Genomic DNA, 14703 nt, shown 5'->3' on the forward strand with positions numbered 1-14703 from the left:
TGGCGTAGTTAAATTTGCATGTCATTTATAGTTGTCTTCACAGGAGCTAAAACATTGATAGAAATAAAACCATGAATGGAAACATTCTCAGTTATTGTAAAATACTTTAAATTGTCCAGAGATTTAAATTTTAAAATTAACTCTTATAAATGGAGGGTTTTTTTAACCATGGGATAAGAGGTATTTGTTTTTATTTACATATATTGGTGTTTATTTTCAAAGAAAAAATATATTTAGGACCTACTTTTTTAAACAAAAATGGGTTTTTAAATTTATTTATTTATTTGTTTGTTGGCTGCATTGGGTCTTCGTTGCTGCGCAGGCTTTCTCTAGTTGCGGCGAGTGGGGGCTACTCTTCGTTGCGGTGTGCGGGCTTCTCATCGCGATGGCTTCTCTTGTTACAGAGCAGAGGCTCTAGGCTCGTGGGCTTCAGTAGTTGTGACTCGTGGGCTCTAGAGTGCAGGCTCAGTAGTTGTGGCGCACGGGCTTAGCTGCTCGGCCGTATGTGGGATCTTCCTGGACCAGGGCTCGAACCCGTGTCCCCTGCATTGATAGGTGGATTCTTAACCACTGTGCCATCAGGGAAGCCCATGGCTTTTTTTTTTATTAAAAAAAAAATATATATATATATATATATATGTACTCATTGTATGAAAAGAAAAAATCAGTGTAGAAAAGGTCAAAAACAAAAATCACCAAAGATCTCCCTGAATTGTAATCACTTATTATAGTAGGAACATCCCTGTAGAGCTTCTATAGGCATGCACATATAATCATATATAAATACTGTTTTACTGTACTACTATGGAACTTTTTTTCACTGAATACTCATAAGAACATCTCTGCACAGTGGAGTGTATGAATCTCCATCACTTTTAATGGCTACATGGTACTCAATTGTATGTTATAATTTACTTAATCGGTCTCCAGCCAACAGCATTTAGTTTGTAATTTTTTACTATCAAACACCATGTGAACCTCTATAGGCATACATCTTTTTGTACTCTTCTTTGTCAAGAAATGTGTTCTAAAGACAGAACATGCTATTGTTGAATCAAAGTGTATTTTTAAAATGTTTTTAATATTTGTTGCTAAATGGCCTTCCAGGAAAGCTTATACAGTTCAGAAGATACCAGCAATGTATACAAGTTTCCTAGCACCCTTGCCATTAGTAGCTTTTATTACTCTGAAATTTTTGCCAATCTGATACATGGAAAATTTCTTCCTTTATTGTGTCTCTCTGAAGACCTTGCTGCTGTAAAGGCTTTTATGGAAATAATCTGTGACTGGAGTCACGAATACTCTCCAGCCCCAGTCTTGCCTCCTCATCTAATATAGGTTGCTTTTTTCTCGTAAGGCCAGACCTCTTTTTCTTTAAAAAAATAAAACATGTTAAAACATACATATTTTACATATTTCTCTAAAAAGTGTCATTTGACTTTCCTCTTCAAAGAAGGATTTTTTAAAAATTCTTCTCCATTATGGTTCATCACAGGATGTTGACTAGAGCTCCCTGTGCTGTACAGCAGGACCTCGTGGCTTATGCATTCTCTATGTAATAGTTTGCGCTTGCTACTCCCAAACTCCCGGTCCCTCCCTCCCCCACAACTGCAAGGCTGTTCTCTGTGTCTGTGAGTCTGTTTCTGTTTCGTAGATAAGTTCATTTGTGTCATTTTAGATTCCACATGTAAGTGATAGCATATGGTATTTGTCTTTCTCTTTCTGACTTTGCTTAGTATGATCATCTCTAGGTCCATCCATGTTGCTGCACATGGCATTATTTCATTCTTCTTTATGGCTGAGTAATACTCCATTGTACATATATATACATCTTCTTTATCCATTCATCTGTTGATGGACATTTAGGTTGTTTCCATGTCTTGGCTACTGTAAATAGTACTGCTGTGAACATAGGGGTACATATATCTTTTTGAATTACAGTTTTGTCCTGATATATTCCCAGGAGTGGGATTGCTGGATCATATGCCAACTCTATTTTTAGTTTTTTGTGGAACTTCCATACGTTTCTCCATAGTGGCTGCACCAATTTACATTCCCACCAGCAGTGCAAGAGGGTTCCCTTTTCTCCACACCCTCTCCAGCATTTATTATTTGTGGACTTCTTGATGATGGCCATTCTGACTGGTGTGAGGTGATACCTCATTGTAGTTTTGATTTTCATGTCTCTAATACTTAGCAATGTTGAGCATTTTTCATGTGCCTATTGGCCATCTGTATGTATTATAAGAAAGATCTTTTAAAAGAAGTAATATTATACCTTATCTCTGAGACAATGGTGAATGCACTCTAATAAAATTTATTTTCTCCAGCTCTTTTTGGTAGCTGTTGCTAGGCATACTTTTATATTAATATTTAGGCTCACTTCTTAATTACCTTATGACCAGCTTGAGGGCTTTTGCTAATTACAGTGAAATTTCTTTTACTTTTTGCTAATTTCAGTTTTACCAACATTCTGGTGTATCTCACATTAAATACATTTATTCTTACACCGTGTTTACTTATTTCAAATGAAAGCAGCATTGTAGGGTGAATGCTTGAACCCCACATGTAAAATAAAACTATGGAAAAGCTTAAAAGTTTTTAACTTCTAAGATATCTAAGAAGGAAATAAACTTCATGCTGTATACTTTTCATTGGTTTAGGTCAAAGATTAAAAACAAATTCGAGTCTCCTGGCAAATTGTTTAATGGTAGCCACTTCTGAGTGGTCTGCAGGGGAAGTCTGAAACACGGCTGAAACATTTCCCTCTATGTCCTCGCCTAATCTAATTTCAGTGCTTCCAAAGATTTCTACCAGCTCCGCCCCCAGGAAGAAAGCTTCAGTTTCTTATTCTGACTGCCTTATGTCAGCAGCCGCCGCCTTGCTTCCTCTTCCTGATGGTACTTCCTAGACCGCCCAGAACGCAGTCGTCATGATCTTGCAGAGATAGCTCCATCTGTCAAGCCCTCGGGCCTTCAAACAGCTTAAGCAGTGAGGAATATTTTTCCTGGAATCATTTTTAAATTAATTGGAAGTGGCACTGTGCATCAGTTAAATTCAGGTCTGAGGTGACAAGAACATCTCTATATTCCTTATTTCCCATTCCATTGCAGCTCTAATGGGCTTGGCATCCCGGTGGTGAGAGGTACTCTGTGTGAATGTCAAGGAGCAATTTGGTGACAGAGAGACCGAATCAAAGGGACTTGCTCAGTTTAAAATGGGACGTAGTGACTGATGTACTGTCCCTTTTTTTTTTTGCCAAGGGTTGGGGGAAATCAGCCGTTTTGGCGTATTGCCAAGATTCCTCTTTAAAAACCTACCGGTTTCCTTTTACAAGTAAAATAGGGCCCCAAGCATCTTATAAAGCATTTTATAAAGTAAGAATGTGCAACACTTACCAGGAAAGATAAGCTCTGCCATAAAAGCCTTCTTGTTCCAGGCCTGACACAAACCAGGCTTAATCACCTCAAGAATGTTCCCAGTCTCACTCCACTGGAGGGAAGGTAGCCTTGATTTCACTTGGGTTTTCTTACTGAGCATAGAAAATTGGTCTCACATGAGCAGATCTCTAACCAAAGCATTGTGGAGTGCAGACCTGATAGCGCACGCTTTCCCCTTAAGCTTTGTTTCAGTATTTCCTGACTGAAATACTTCTAACAATTTTAAGAAGAAATCTTTTTTTTTAATGTGCTGTATATCTTTCCACAACGCAGATTGTGTTGAACGTAATTTCACTTTTTCTTGATGACTCATATATCAGTTACTATTTGCTTCTGTGCTAACAGATTCTGGGCTTTCATAGTTCTTATTCTTTCTGTACTTCTTCCTGATCCTACTTTGGCTCTTGTTTTTCACCTCCCACCATCCTGTTGACTTCAGGTTCCTCCTTTGCCCTGGTATTTTCTCCACGGTTCTGTCCATTCCAGTGGCTTCATCCAGATGCAGACAACTGCCAGGACCGTGTCTTCAGCCAGACCCCTGCGCTCCTAGCTCACGGGCCCGTTTGACTGGACACTGATGCTTGGATGTCCCACTGGTGTTACGTGTGTTTCCACTTGAACTGTCATTTACCCCCCCCCCATTTCGCCCCCCAACCTACTGCCGGGTCACCCACCGTGAATGGCAGTGTCATCCATCATCTAGCAATGCGGCCTGGACTGGAAAGCTGGACTTTATCGTGACCGCACTCTCTCTCACCCCTGTATCTGATCAGTCACCAAGTCTTGCTCCTCCCCCACCCTCACAGCCACTGTAGCTGGGGCACCTTCCTGCCCCAAGGTGCTTATCACAGCTAAGGTTCCTTCTCCCTGCCTGCCACCTTGCCCCGTCACAGCCCTTTCCCCACACTACCGCAAGGATGCGCTGGCCTTCCTCTTCCCCGCACCTCTGCCTTTCTAACATGGGCGAAATATCCATGCTGCAGCCAAAGCCCCACGCGCATGAGGGCATCCACCCGCCTCCCACCCCCATCTACCCAAGGACCTCGCTCCCATAATGATCCCCAGCCTTTGATGGTGATCAGTTTTCCCTCTGCTGCAGTGTGTGGAGACGTGTTCTAGTTTCTCCCACCTCTAAAAGTCTTCTCTCGGTGTTCCTCGTCATCCTCCAGGTACCAGCCCATGTGCCTGCTTCCCGTCATAGGAGAGGTTTCTTGAAAAGAGTTGGTTGTGATCGCTGTCTCCACTTCCTCTCCTTTTTCTCCTCGGTCCAGCTTCTTTCCCAGCACACCCAAAACTGCTGGTGTGGGTCGCCAGTGCCGTCCTTGTTGCCAGGTCCAGGTCTTGTCGTCATCCTTCTTACTTGACCTCTCAGCAACACTTGACACCAGGGAGCATTCTCCCCTCTCTTGGCTTCTACCCCTTCCACCTCACTGGCCATTTTTTTCATCTCCTTTTCTGGCTCCTCCTCTGCAGACCTGGAAGTGTTGGAGTGTCCAGTGGCTTCATACTTGCACTCTTCTGTTCTCCATCTGTCCTCAGTCCTTGGTGCTCTTGCCTAGTCCCTGGCATTAAAAACAATCTATACAATCTGATAATGTCCAAATACATAGCTCCAGCCTGACCTTCAGATTTGCCTTGAAACCGCACGTGGTCCATCTCATCTCACAGGCATGTCAAAGCCCCACATCCCAGCCAGAAGTTGTGGTTTCCTCTCCTCCTCCCTAACTTGCTCCTCCCTTAGTCTCTCCCATTTCAGTGAGTGCCACTCCCATCACCCCCGTCGTTCAAGCCAAAAACCCAGCAGAGAATCATGGTAGATTTTCTCATTTCCCGTCATTCCCTTCACCTAAGCTGTGAGCACCTGCTTGTTAGCCCAGCTGCTAAACAGAGCCTGGCTCTTTCATCTCTCTCCACGTCCATTCACCTTTTGCCTGGTGTATTGAAACAGTTTCTTGTCTAGTATCTCGGCCTCTCCTTTACTTCCCCTAGAATTTTTTTTCCCACGTAGATATTTTTTAAATGTAGGTCAAATCATGTCACTCCTTTATTTAAAAACCCTTCAGCATCTCCTGTTGAGGAAGTCTCACAGGATGTAGCCCCACCTACCTCGCTGACCTCATCTTGAGCCACCACCATCACCTCTCCCATCCCATGCCCACCTCGCCCTGCCAGGCCCTGGGCCTTCTTGTTCCTTCAGCACTCCAGCCTTACGCGTAGGGCCTTTCTAGCTTTGCCCAGGAAACTCCTTCCCTGGGTCTTTGCAGGGCTGGCTCTGTGTTGCCATCCAGGGTTTCAATGCAAATTCACTTCACCCCCTCAGAGAAGCTTCCCCAGACCATCTGATTAAAATACAGTAGCCTCTTCATTCCCACCACTCAGTTCCTCTCTGATGTTATCCTGCTTTGTTTTCTTCACGACACTTGTTGCAAAATGAAGTTATATTGACCATTTTAAAATGTTAATCTGTTTTTGCTAAAAGAACATAAATTCTAAGAGAGTGGAGTGTACCTCGTTCATTGTTGTATCCTCAGCACCTGCACCATGCTTACTAGCACAGAGGAGGTACTTAGTGAACTCTGTTGGATGAAATCTGATCACACTGCCGCTGTCACTTCAGTGGCGCCCTCTTGCCTTGAGAATACATTCCAGGGCCCTTGAAGACGTTTGTAAGTTCCTGTGTGATCGGGCCCCTGCTTATTCTTTAACCCATTGCTTCTCGACCAGGGTGGGGGAGGTGTGTGCGGCAAATTTGCTGTGTCCCATCCGCCCACCTCCACCCACGACGGAGATTTGGCAGTGTTTGGAGGTACTGTCTGGGCCGTCATAACTACAGGAGAGCTACTGGCATCTAATGGGTAGAGGCCAGGGAAGCTGCTGCACATCCTACAGTGCACGGGACAGGCCCATAAAGAATGATCTGGTCCAGAATGTCAGGAGTGCTGCGGTTGAGAGTCTAGCTGTGCCTCTAATAAGCCTCTGTCACGGTCAGAGGTCTAGCCGTGCTGAAAGGCAGTGTGCTTTCTAGCCTCAGAGCCTTGTCCTTGCTGCTCCCCCACCTAGAACACCCCTTTCTTTCTTCACTATTCCCAATGCTGCTGACCCTCTTTGTTGCCCAGATAGAGTCTGGCGGCAAATTAGTTTTTAAACTTTATAACGTGGAGTTAATCTGTTTTGGCAGTTTGGAGTTTATAAAGGTAACTTAAGGTTGCCTCAAACTGAAAGTAGCTTCCATACACAAAAATATCCTTTGTGTCCTTTTTTTTTTTGATGGGTAAGGCTGCTGTTACTGGACTAGAGTAGTATTTCTATTAAGCCAATCGCAGAGAATGAGCTGAATTAGTAAAACAGCACTTAGTGCAGTCAGAGCCTAAGCCATAAAATTAAACTCTCACTTTTTAGATATGATTTAGGATGTTTAAACACATACTAATGAATATTAATTTCTTTGTTTTTCATGTTTTGTGCCACATTAAAATAATTCCTTTTTAATGGTTCATACAAGCAGCTTTTTTTTTTTTTTTTTTTTTTTTTTACACGGACCTCTCACTGTTGTGGCCCCTTCCAGATGCGCAGCCTCAGCGGCCATGGCCCACGGGCCCAGCCGCTCCACGGCACGCGGGATCCTCCCGGACCGGGGCACGAACCCGTGTCCCCTGCATCGGCAGGCGGACTCCCAACCACTGCGCCACCAGGGAAGCCCAAGCAGCTTTTTTACATTGCATTAAAAGTTATGTGTAAGATGATGCCTTTAAAGAACAAAAGTGAGCTCTGGGTAACTTATCAGAAGAGCTTGCCAATTCATGTTATAGTATTTGAATACCATAAATAGGAAGTTGGTGCCAGGGTTGCTTTTTGAATGGACATTCTACCTTTATTCTACTCAGTAGACAAAGCTTTGTGGCCCTGCTTTTGTCCTTCCCCCAGCATTCCCAGTACTGCTTACGAAAAAAATACTTTGAGGTACTGGGATTTGTAAAGATGCCCCACACAAGGATTACGGAGTTAGGTAGATTTTAGTATCTATGAGCAACAGAATCACAGCCCACTAATTTTTTTTAAAAAACTACAATTTGCATTTTATGCGTTTCAAATCACAAGACTTTTAAAATAATTGTGTTTATATAATGTTCTACTTGCATGCTGGTGAGTTTATAGCTTACAGTATTAACACTGCTTTCATTGCAGCTTGTTTGTTTGTTTTTTCAAATCCAGGGTTTTGTGCACGGATTATTTTCTTAAAAGTTTTCCATAGAACAAAACATTTTAAATAACTTCAAAGGATAAAAATATTCTTTCTGCCTTTGCATATTTATTTTACTGTGTTTCTAGCACTGTAGAATTCTCTTTTTAATTTGTATGTTGTAAGGTGGTAAAGATGGGCATTAGCTTTGAAAGTAATTAAGAAATCTTTTAGTTTATTCATAGCTTTATCTGAAATTTATGTATCAACCTTGCTAAGAAACCCCAGACAGGCACCATTTTACTTACCCCTTTATTCAGAACTCCAGCACCAGGTGGATTCTCCAGCCCTGCCTTTCCATCTCACTCACATTTTAGCCCTCTAGCCTTACTTGGCTCAGTTCTGTAGTTATTTCCTCATTCTTTTCTACCATAAACATTTACTGAATCCCTATTCATATACCAAGCTCTGTTCTGGAGGATAGGGATATGCTGTTAAAAAGGTGATCCCTTTTGGAGTGACAAATTCATAAGTAATTACATTTAACTGTGTGTGATAAATCCTGTAATGGAGAGAGGTACACAGTACAGTGGTGGCGGATTTTTAAAAAGTCAATTCTCCTTGGGAGACTGTAGAAGACTTAGGAGAGCGTGGAATATTTGAGCTGGACTCCTAGATGGAAAAAGGGCAGGGGGAGCTGGGGATGAGAGTCCAGGTGGAAGGAATAGAGTGACTTAGTTTACAACCCTCCTTGGTCCAGACGCTTGCTAGTCATCTTTATTTCCTGATTCCTCCCTCCTAAGTGGTGTAACCAAAAGTATTATGGCATAATCCTGCCATCAGCCATAATATTATACTGAATTTTGAATAGATAATTTGAATTAGATTTTCCATTCAAAAGGAATAATGAGCCACCTAAGACAGAAGGTCATTAGGGAGCTGGCTAGCTAGAGTTGGCTTTCCACATCTTTGGGTAGACCTGTCATCTGTTCATCTGTTTTAGTTCTTTCCTTCTTATCTCAAGACTTACTGTAAATAAAAGGCTGCTTTGTTTGAGATATTTTTATTTTGGAGAGTGTTATTTTTCTCAAAATTGATTTAGTGTGGCTAAGGGGAAAAACTGAAGAGGCAGCTGTCATAGTGATGGTATTTCTGAAGAGGTTCAAACTCTAGAAAGAAAATTACTGTAGAAAAAGGCCGTCTAACTAAGAGTCTCTATGTCCTTGAATTTCATCCTCAAGAACACTTATAAGAAAAATGACTGGTCAAAGGAATCATTGTAGGAAAAAGTGAGAACAGGCATCAGGTTAAAACATTTCAAGCTATGACTGGGATAAAAGAAAGAATAAGATGTCAGCCACCATTAAATAAAGATCATTTAAATATTCTCCTTTTTAATTTGACAAACTGTGACCATAAATCTGACCACCGGGGTGGAGAGAACGCATGTATGTGGTGCTCTTACCATTTTGTGTGACACGGAGCTCGTACTGTACCATCTAAACAGGATGGCAGGGTCTCCACTGTTGCCACACTTTTCTCGCCTCTCACCAACTCCTTTGCTTACTGTTGCTCTCTTCCTGGACTGCAGCTCAGTGGCAGAAAGAATGAGAATAGCTTTTCAAGTCCTGAATGTAAAATATTCATTTTGTCAAGATTTGGTATTCTAAAATGGAATATATATGTGTACACACACACACACACACACACACACATATATATATACATATACAATTTTTTTTCCTGCCTGTGAGGAGGCGGCATGTACCAAGAGCTCCGTTAGGGGAGGACATACTGCTTTCTTGGAATGAGAGGAAAGCTTTGAGGAATCATTACATGGTCAGAATTCTGTTTATATAAGTGAGGAGAAAGTACTGTTATTTTTGTTTGGACTTTTATAGTTTATTGGGTTTAAGGGTGTGTGTGTGTGTGTGTGTATATATATATACATATATATATATATATATAAAAACATATATGTATCAGATGTAAAGTTTTTATTTCCTTAGAAATTTGAAAGGACATTCATAACACTGACCAGAAGAACGCAGAGGAAAGTAAGGTACACGGGTGCCATATTGCACTAGCTAATATTTTAGTACTTTAATCAATAATCTGGTTTGTGCAGTTGGCCAAAATTTGCCATTTTAAGGACGTAGAAGATATATCCTCATGCTGATATCAGGCTACATCATCACCATCTTTCTACTCGAGAAGTCGTTTTCGATCAGGACTCTCAATTAGGAGCTTTCCTTTGTCGCAACTGTTTGACTAGCTCACGGTCGGCTCTTGCCCCTTGTCGTCAGGATCCTACGACTTCCGCAGTCACGGTCGTGACTGACATAAAGGCAGCGGAAGCCTTTCCAAGTGTAAGGTTCTCGAACTGGCTACAACGGGAAACAGGAGTCCCACTTTTCCAACGGATGCAGGGAAATGGTGCAGGAGGCCATTGGGAGACAAAGGATACGCACCTGGTTATTCCTGGCAGGGATACAGTTATGAAAATTTAACCTTATTTTCATCTGTACTGAATGGAAATGTTTTTACTTGGCATATGTAGTGAAAACAGAAAATCAGTAATCCCAAGGATCTGGGTTGTCTCATTATACATGCTAAGTAGTGGAGAGAATTCGAGTTCTTAAAATTTTAACTCCAGAATTCATTTGCGAGAGGAGCCCTACCGCGTCGTCATCGTCGTCCCCCTCCCCGCAATCAGATCAGACCTGAAGTACTTTGCGGAGGCCCGTTTGAGGCCACGAGAGCTGGGCTCGCCTTGCGCAGCCGCAGTAGCAGGCCGCGTACAAAGGTCCCGGCCTTGCGCAGCCGCAGTAACGGGCTGAGCAAACGGCAACGGTCACAGCTCTCTGCTTTTGAGCTTGTAAGGCTGCCTGCTGCTTTCTTCCTATCTCTCTTCTTTCACCTCTCGAGTGAGTAGCCATGAGCTGGGCTGTGCGAATGCAGCGGGCCAGGCAGAGAGTGGGCGCTGTGAGACTGAATTGCCTGTGCCCGGGAATGGTGTTGAGTCCCTGCCAGCCGGCAGGCATCGCCCACAGAGGCACCTGGCCCATCGCCCCCGCGTCCAAGATGGCTACGGTCAAGTGTGAGCTTATGAAGAATTTCCCCTCAGAGGAGCCCGTTCGTTGCAATAAGATCTCCATTGTAGGAGCTGGATCGGTTGGCATGGCCTGTGCTATCAGCATCCTGTTAAAAGGCCTGAGTGATGAACTTGCCTTGGTGGATGTTGATGGAGGCAGACTGAAGGGTGAGACAGCGGATCTTCAGCATGGCAGCCATTTTGTGAGAATGCCCAATATTATTTCCAGCGAAGATTACCTTGTCACTGCAAACTCCAACCTCGTGATTATCACAGCAGGTGCACGCCAGGAAAAAGGAGAAACACGCCTTAATTTAGTCCAGCGAAATTTCGCCATCTTTAAGTTAATAATTTCCAGTATTGTTCAGTACAGTCCTCGCTGCAAACTGATTGTTGTTTCCAATCCAGTGGATATCTTAACTTACGTAGCCTGGAAGTTGAGTGGATTTCCCCAAAACCGTATTATTGGAAGTGGTTGTAATCTGGACACTGCCCGTTTCCGTTTCTTCATCGGGCAGAGGCTTGGTATCCATCCTGAAAGCTGTCATGGGTGGATCCTTGGAGAGCATGGAGACTCAAGTGTTCCTGTGTGGAGTGGAGTGAACATCGCTGGTGTCCCTCTGAAGGATCTGAACGTAGATATAGGAACTGATAAAGATCCTGAGCAGTGGAAAAATGTGCACAAAGATGTGGTTGCTAGCGCCTATGAGATTATTAAAACGAAAGGTTATACTTCTTGGGCCATTGGCCTGTCTGTAGCTGACTTAACAGAAAGTATTGTGAAGAATCTTAGGAGAGTGCATCCGGTTTCCACCAGAATTAAGGGTCTCTATGGAATAAATGAAGAAGTATTCCTCAGTGTTCCTTGTATCCTGGGAGGGAGTGGTATTACCAACCTTATAAAAGTAAAGTTGGCCCCTGAAGAAGAGACCCATCTGCAGAAGAGTGCAAAAACACTTTGGGAAATTCAAAAGGAGCTTAAGTTTTAAAGTTGTTTAAAACTACCATTCTGAAGTTATTGAAGAAAAGAGAGTAGTTATGGAGTTGTGTATGTCCAGTTTTTGAATAAACTTGAATTCCTAGAAGTTGGAAACAGGGAAGTGGGTAGAGTGACTCCCCTATTTATTTAGACCCCCCCCCCAGCTGAATTATACTTTTTTTTTTAAACAATTCCTAAGTGACTGCATCAAAGAAGGTGTTTTCGCACCACTGATGTACCGGTCCTCACCCTGTGTATGTGTGTGTATAGTTGCCACTTGTCCAAAAAAATGTAGGATGTGGGTGTTTGTTGTGTTACAGAAATTCTGATTCTTTTCATTAAGTACAGGTTCATTCTTTTGTTCTGGGTGACTTATACCTATGTTCATTTATATACTATTTTTTTGACGTTGTAACTTCCTATACAATGTGAAAATAAACGTATACACAGAAGCATTCTGTCTTCATTGCCCTATGACAGCCTATCAGCCAGGCTTTCAAAAAGGCATCGTAAAATGGGAGCTGGAAGCAGGTCCTGTGTGTGCTTGTGTGTGTGTGCGCATGCTCATGTATATGTACCAGTGAAGCAGGATCATTAAAAAATGAAAATAATAGTGATTTAGTTGGTAGCTATTATAAAGTATTTAAGGCAGTAAAATATAAAGCTTCAGAAAGAGGCCTGAGAGAGGTGGTAACAGTTACTAAAAATAAAGTCTGACTGAAATAATTTTAGAACTGCCTCTGAGAACCTGACCTGTTAGCACATTAAATCAAGAAGCACATTATAAATTGTTCTTATTGGGCTGAGTCTTACCTGCAGAGTGTGCCCTGGCCCTAAGACACTCCAGGGTCATCTCTGTTGCTCAGTTTACTTCACATTAACGGAAAGATTTTGCTTTTGAATTGTGCCCTGTTGTTAGTCACTGTCATAAAATTTGGCCATTTTAATGAGTACTTCAGGGATTGTATTTCTCAGAAAGTTACATGTTCACTTTTTATTCCTAAATCAGTTGACTTTACTACAGATTCTATACTGTATGGATGTGATACATTGAAGGTTTAGGAGAAAGTAAAGATGCTCGTCTGACCTTTACCTAAATGGTACTAATAACTTAGGAAATGAGAATCTTAGCCCTCCTATTCAATTGAATATTAAATAAATTATATGGTATGTTCAAACATATCTCAGGTTTGATGTGGATATCAATAGGCCTAATCAAAATTGAAACGTACTAGTATCTGCTTTCTTTTTTTTTTTTTTTGGCTGCATTGGGTATTCGTTGCGCGCGGGCTTTTCTCTAGTTGCTGCAAGCGGGGGCTACTCTTCATTGTGGTGCACGGGCTTCTCATTGCGGTGGCTTCTCTTGTTGCAGAGCACGGGCTCTAGGTGTGCGGCCTTCAGTAGTTGTGGCACACGGGCTCAGTAGTTGTGGCTCGTGGGCTCTAGAGCGCAGCCTCCATAGCTGTGGCGCACGGGCTTAGCTGCTCCGCGGCATGTGGGATCTTCCCGGACCAGGGCTCGAACCAGTGTCCCCTGCATTGGCAGGTGGATTCTTAACCACTGCGCCACCAGGGAAGCCCCTAGCATCTGCTTTCTAAATTAAGCCAGTCCTGCTTATTTAGTTTTATCAAGTAGACATAGGACAGTGATCCAACCCCCAAAACTGACCCTTTACTTAACTGTGCTGATCAGAGCTCCCCTATTATTTCATTGAACCATACTATTTCATTGAAAATATCAAAATGTTCTGATTATCCAGGAAGCTGTGTCATATTATGGGATTAATCGATGTGCTGAGCTCCCTGAAGGTGGCAAAAGTGGTGGTTTGATTGTTCCAGGTGGTTCTAAAACCTTTTTAAGCTTAATTGCACGAAGTTTCTCTTCCCCTTTGTCCAGCCCTTGAATTTTTATTCAGCCATGTTTCAGCCAAATTTAATGTAATATTGAAGGAGATCAGAGCCTGCCTTATGTCTGTTTTGTAATTCTCTTCACCAGCTACTTCAGTCAGGATAGGCTGGGTTATACTATAGTAAAAAATAATCTCCAGCTGTGTGGCTTAAAATAAGAAAAGTTTGGGCTTCCCTGGTGGCACAGTGGTTGGGAGTCCGCCTGCCCATGCAGGGGACGCAGGTTCGTGCCCCGGTCCGGGAGGATCCCACATGCCACGGAGCGGCTGGGCCCGTGAGCCATGGCCGCCGAGCCTGCGGTCCGGAGCCTGTGCTCCGCAACGGGAGAGGCCACAGCAGTGAGAGGCCCGCGTACCGCAAAAAAAAATTAAAAATAATAAAGGTTTATTTCTCTCCTAAAATTCACTGGGTTTACACAACTTTCTAGGGAAGCTGCCCTCCACAGGCTGGCTTCATACCTCAATTTTCTTTGATCTTGAGGCACCACTGCAGCAACACAGGTTTCCATGATTGCTATGGAAAGGGAAGAGAGGCCTGGAGAATTGAACACTTGCAATTATGTGCTTCCACCTTGGAAGTGACACACATCTCTCTTCCTCATGTTTCATTAGCCAGAATTAGTTAGATGGTTACCTAACTTCAAGAGGGTAGAGAAGTATAGCCCCCTGTATCCAGAAGCAGATGAGTACTGGCTATCGGGGAGTACTGGTAATAATCTGCCATTTAGCATTCTCAGTAACACGGTCACCATCACAAGAGATGCACACTCTAGGCTTTTTAAGTCATTTATATTGAAAGCTGGCACAGGAGTAGAGCTTGTAGAGGTGCCCTGTCTTCCCAGGTCACAGAACCAGGGTGGTTGTGGGGAAAGAGCCTGGATATCAGTCAGGCCATTGTACTCGTAAACCAGATCACCATGGGTGGGTTAACCTCTCTGACCTCTGGTTTCTCATATGTAAAGTGGTGGTCCTCATTTCTGCCACACAGAATTGTGAAGACTGAATAAAAGCCTACTGCTTGGTGTAGTGTCCGGCATATAGGTGATCTCAAATGGCAGACACTGTTATTCCTGTTCAGGGAACATTTATAGTCTTATTCTGTTT

At 42.9% G+C, this 14703-nt stretch overlaps 2 protein-coding genes across 2 annotated transcripts in view; both read left to right on the forward strand.

Moving 5' to 3' along the window:
- TMEM242 (transmembrane protein 242) overlaps positions 1 to 14703 on the forward strand; it is a 47203-nt gene that overhangs the window by 20790 nt on the left and 11710 nt on the right. The window lies entirely within an intron of this gene.
- Positions 7674 to 13044, forward strand: LOC137204405 (L-lactate dehydrogenase A-like 6B). The gene has a single exon (XM_067701684.1). It carries the CDS (start codon positions 10558 to 10560, stop codon positions 11701 to 11703), a length of 1146 nt encoding a protein of 381 aa, XP_067557785.1. The 5' UTR covers positions 7674 to 10557; the 3' UTR covers positions 11704 to 13044.

This window comes from Pseudorca crassidens, chromosome 13 (genome assembly GCF_039906515.1).
Source record: "Pseudorca crassidens isolate mPseCra1 chromosome 13, mPseCra1.hap1, whole genome shotgun sequence".
In the NCBI taxonomy this organism is placed as follows: Eukaryota; Metazoa; Chordata; class Mammalia; order Artiodactyla; family Delphinidae; genus Pseudorca; species Pseudorca crassidens.

What these genes read in the sequence shown, in the direction of transcription:
- LOC137204405 (XM_067701684.1), top strand. Translation starts at nt 10,558, where the DNA reads ATGAGCTGGGCTGTGCGAATGCAGCGGGCCAGGCAGAGAGTGGGCGCT.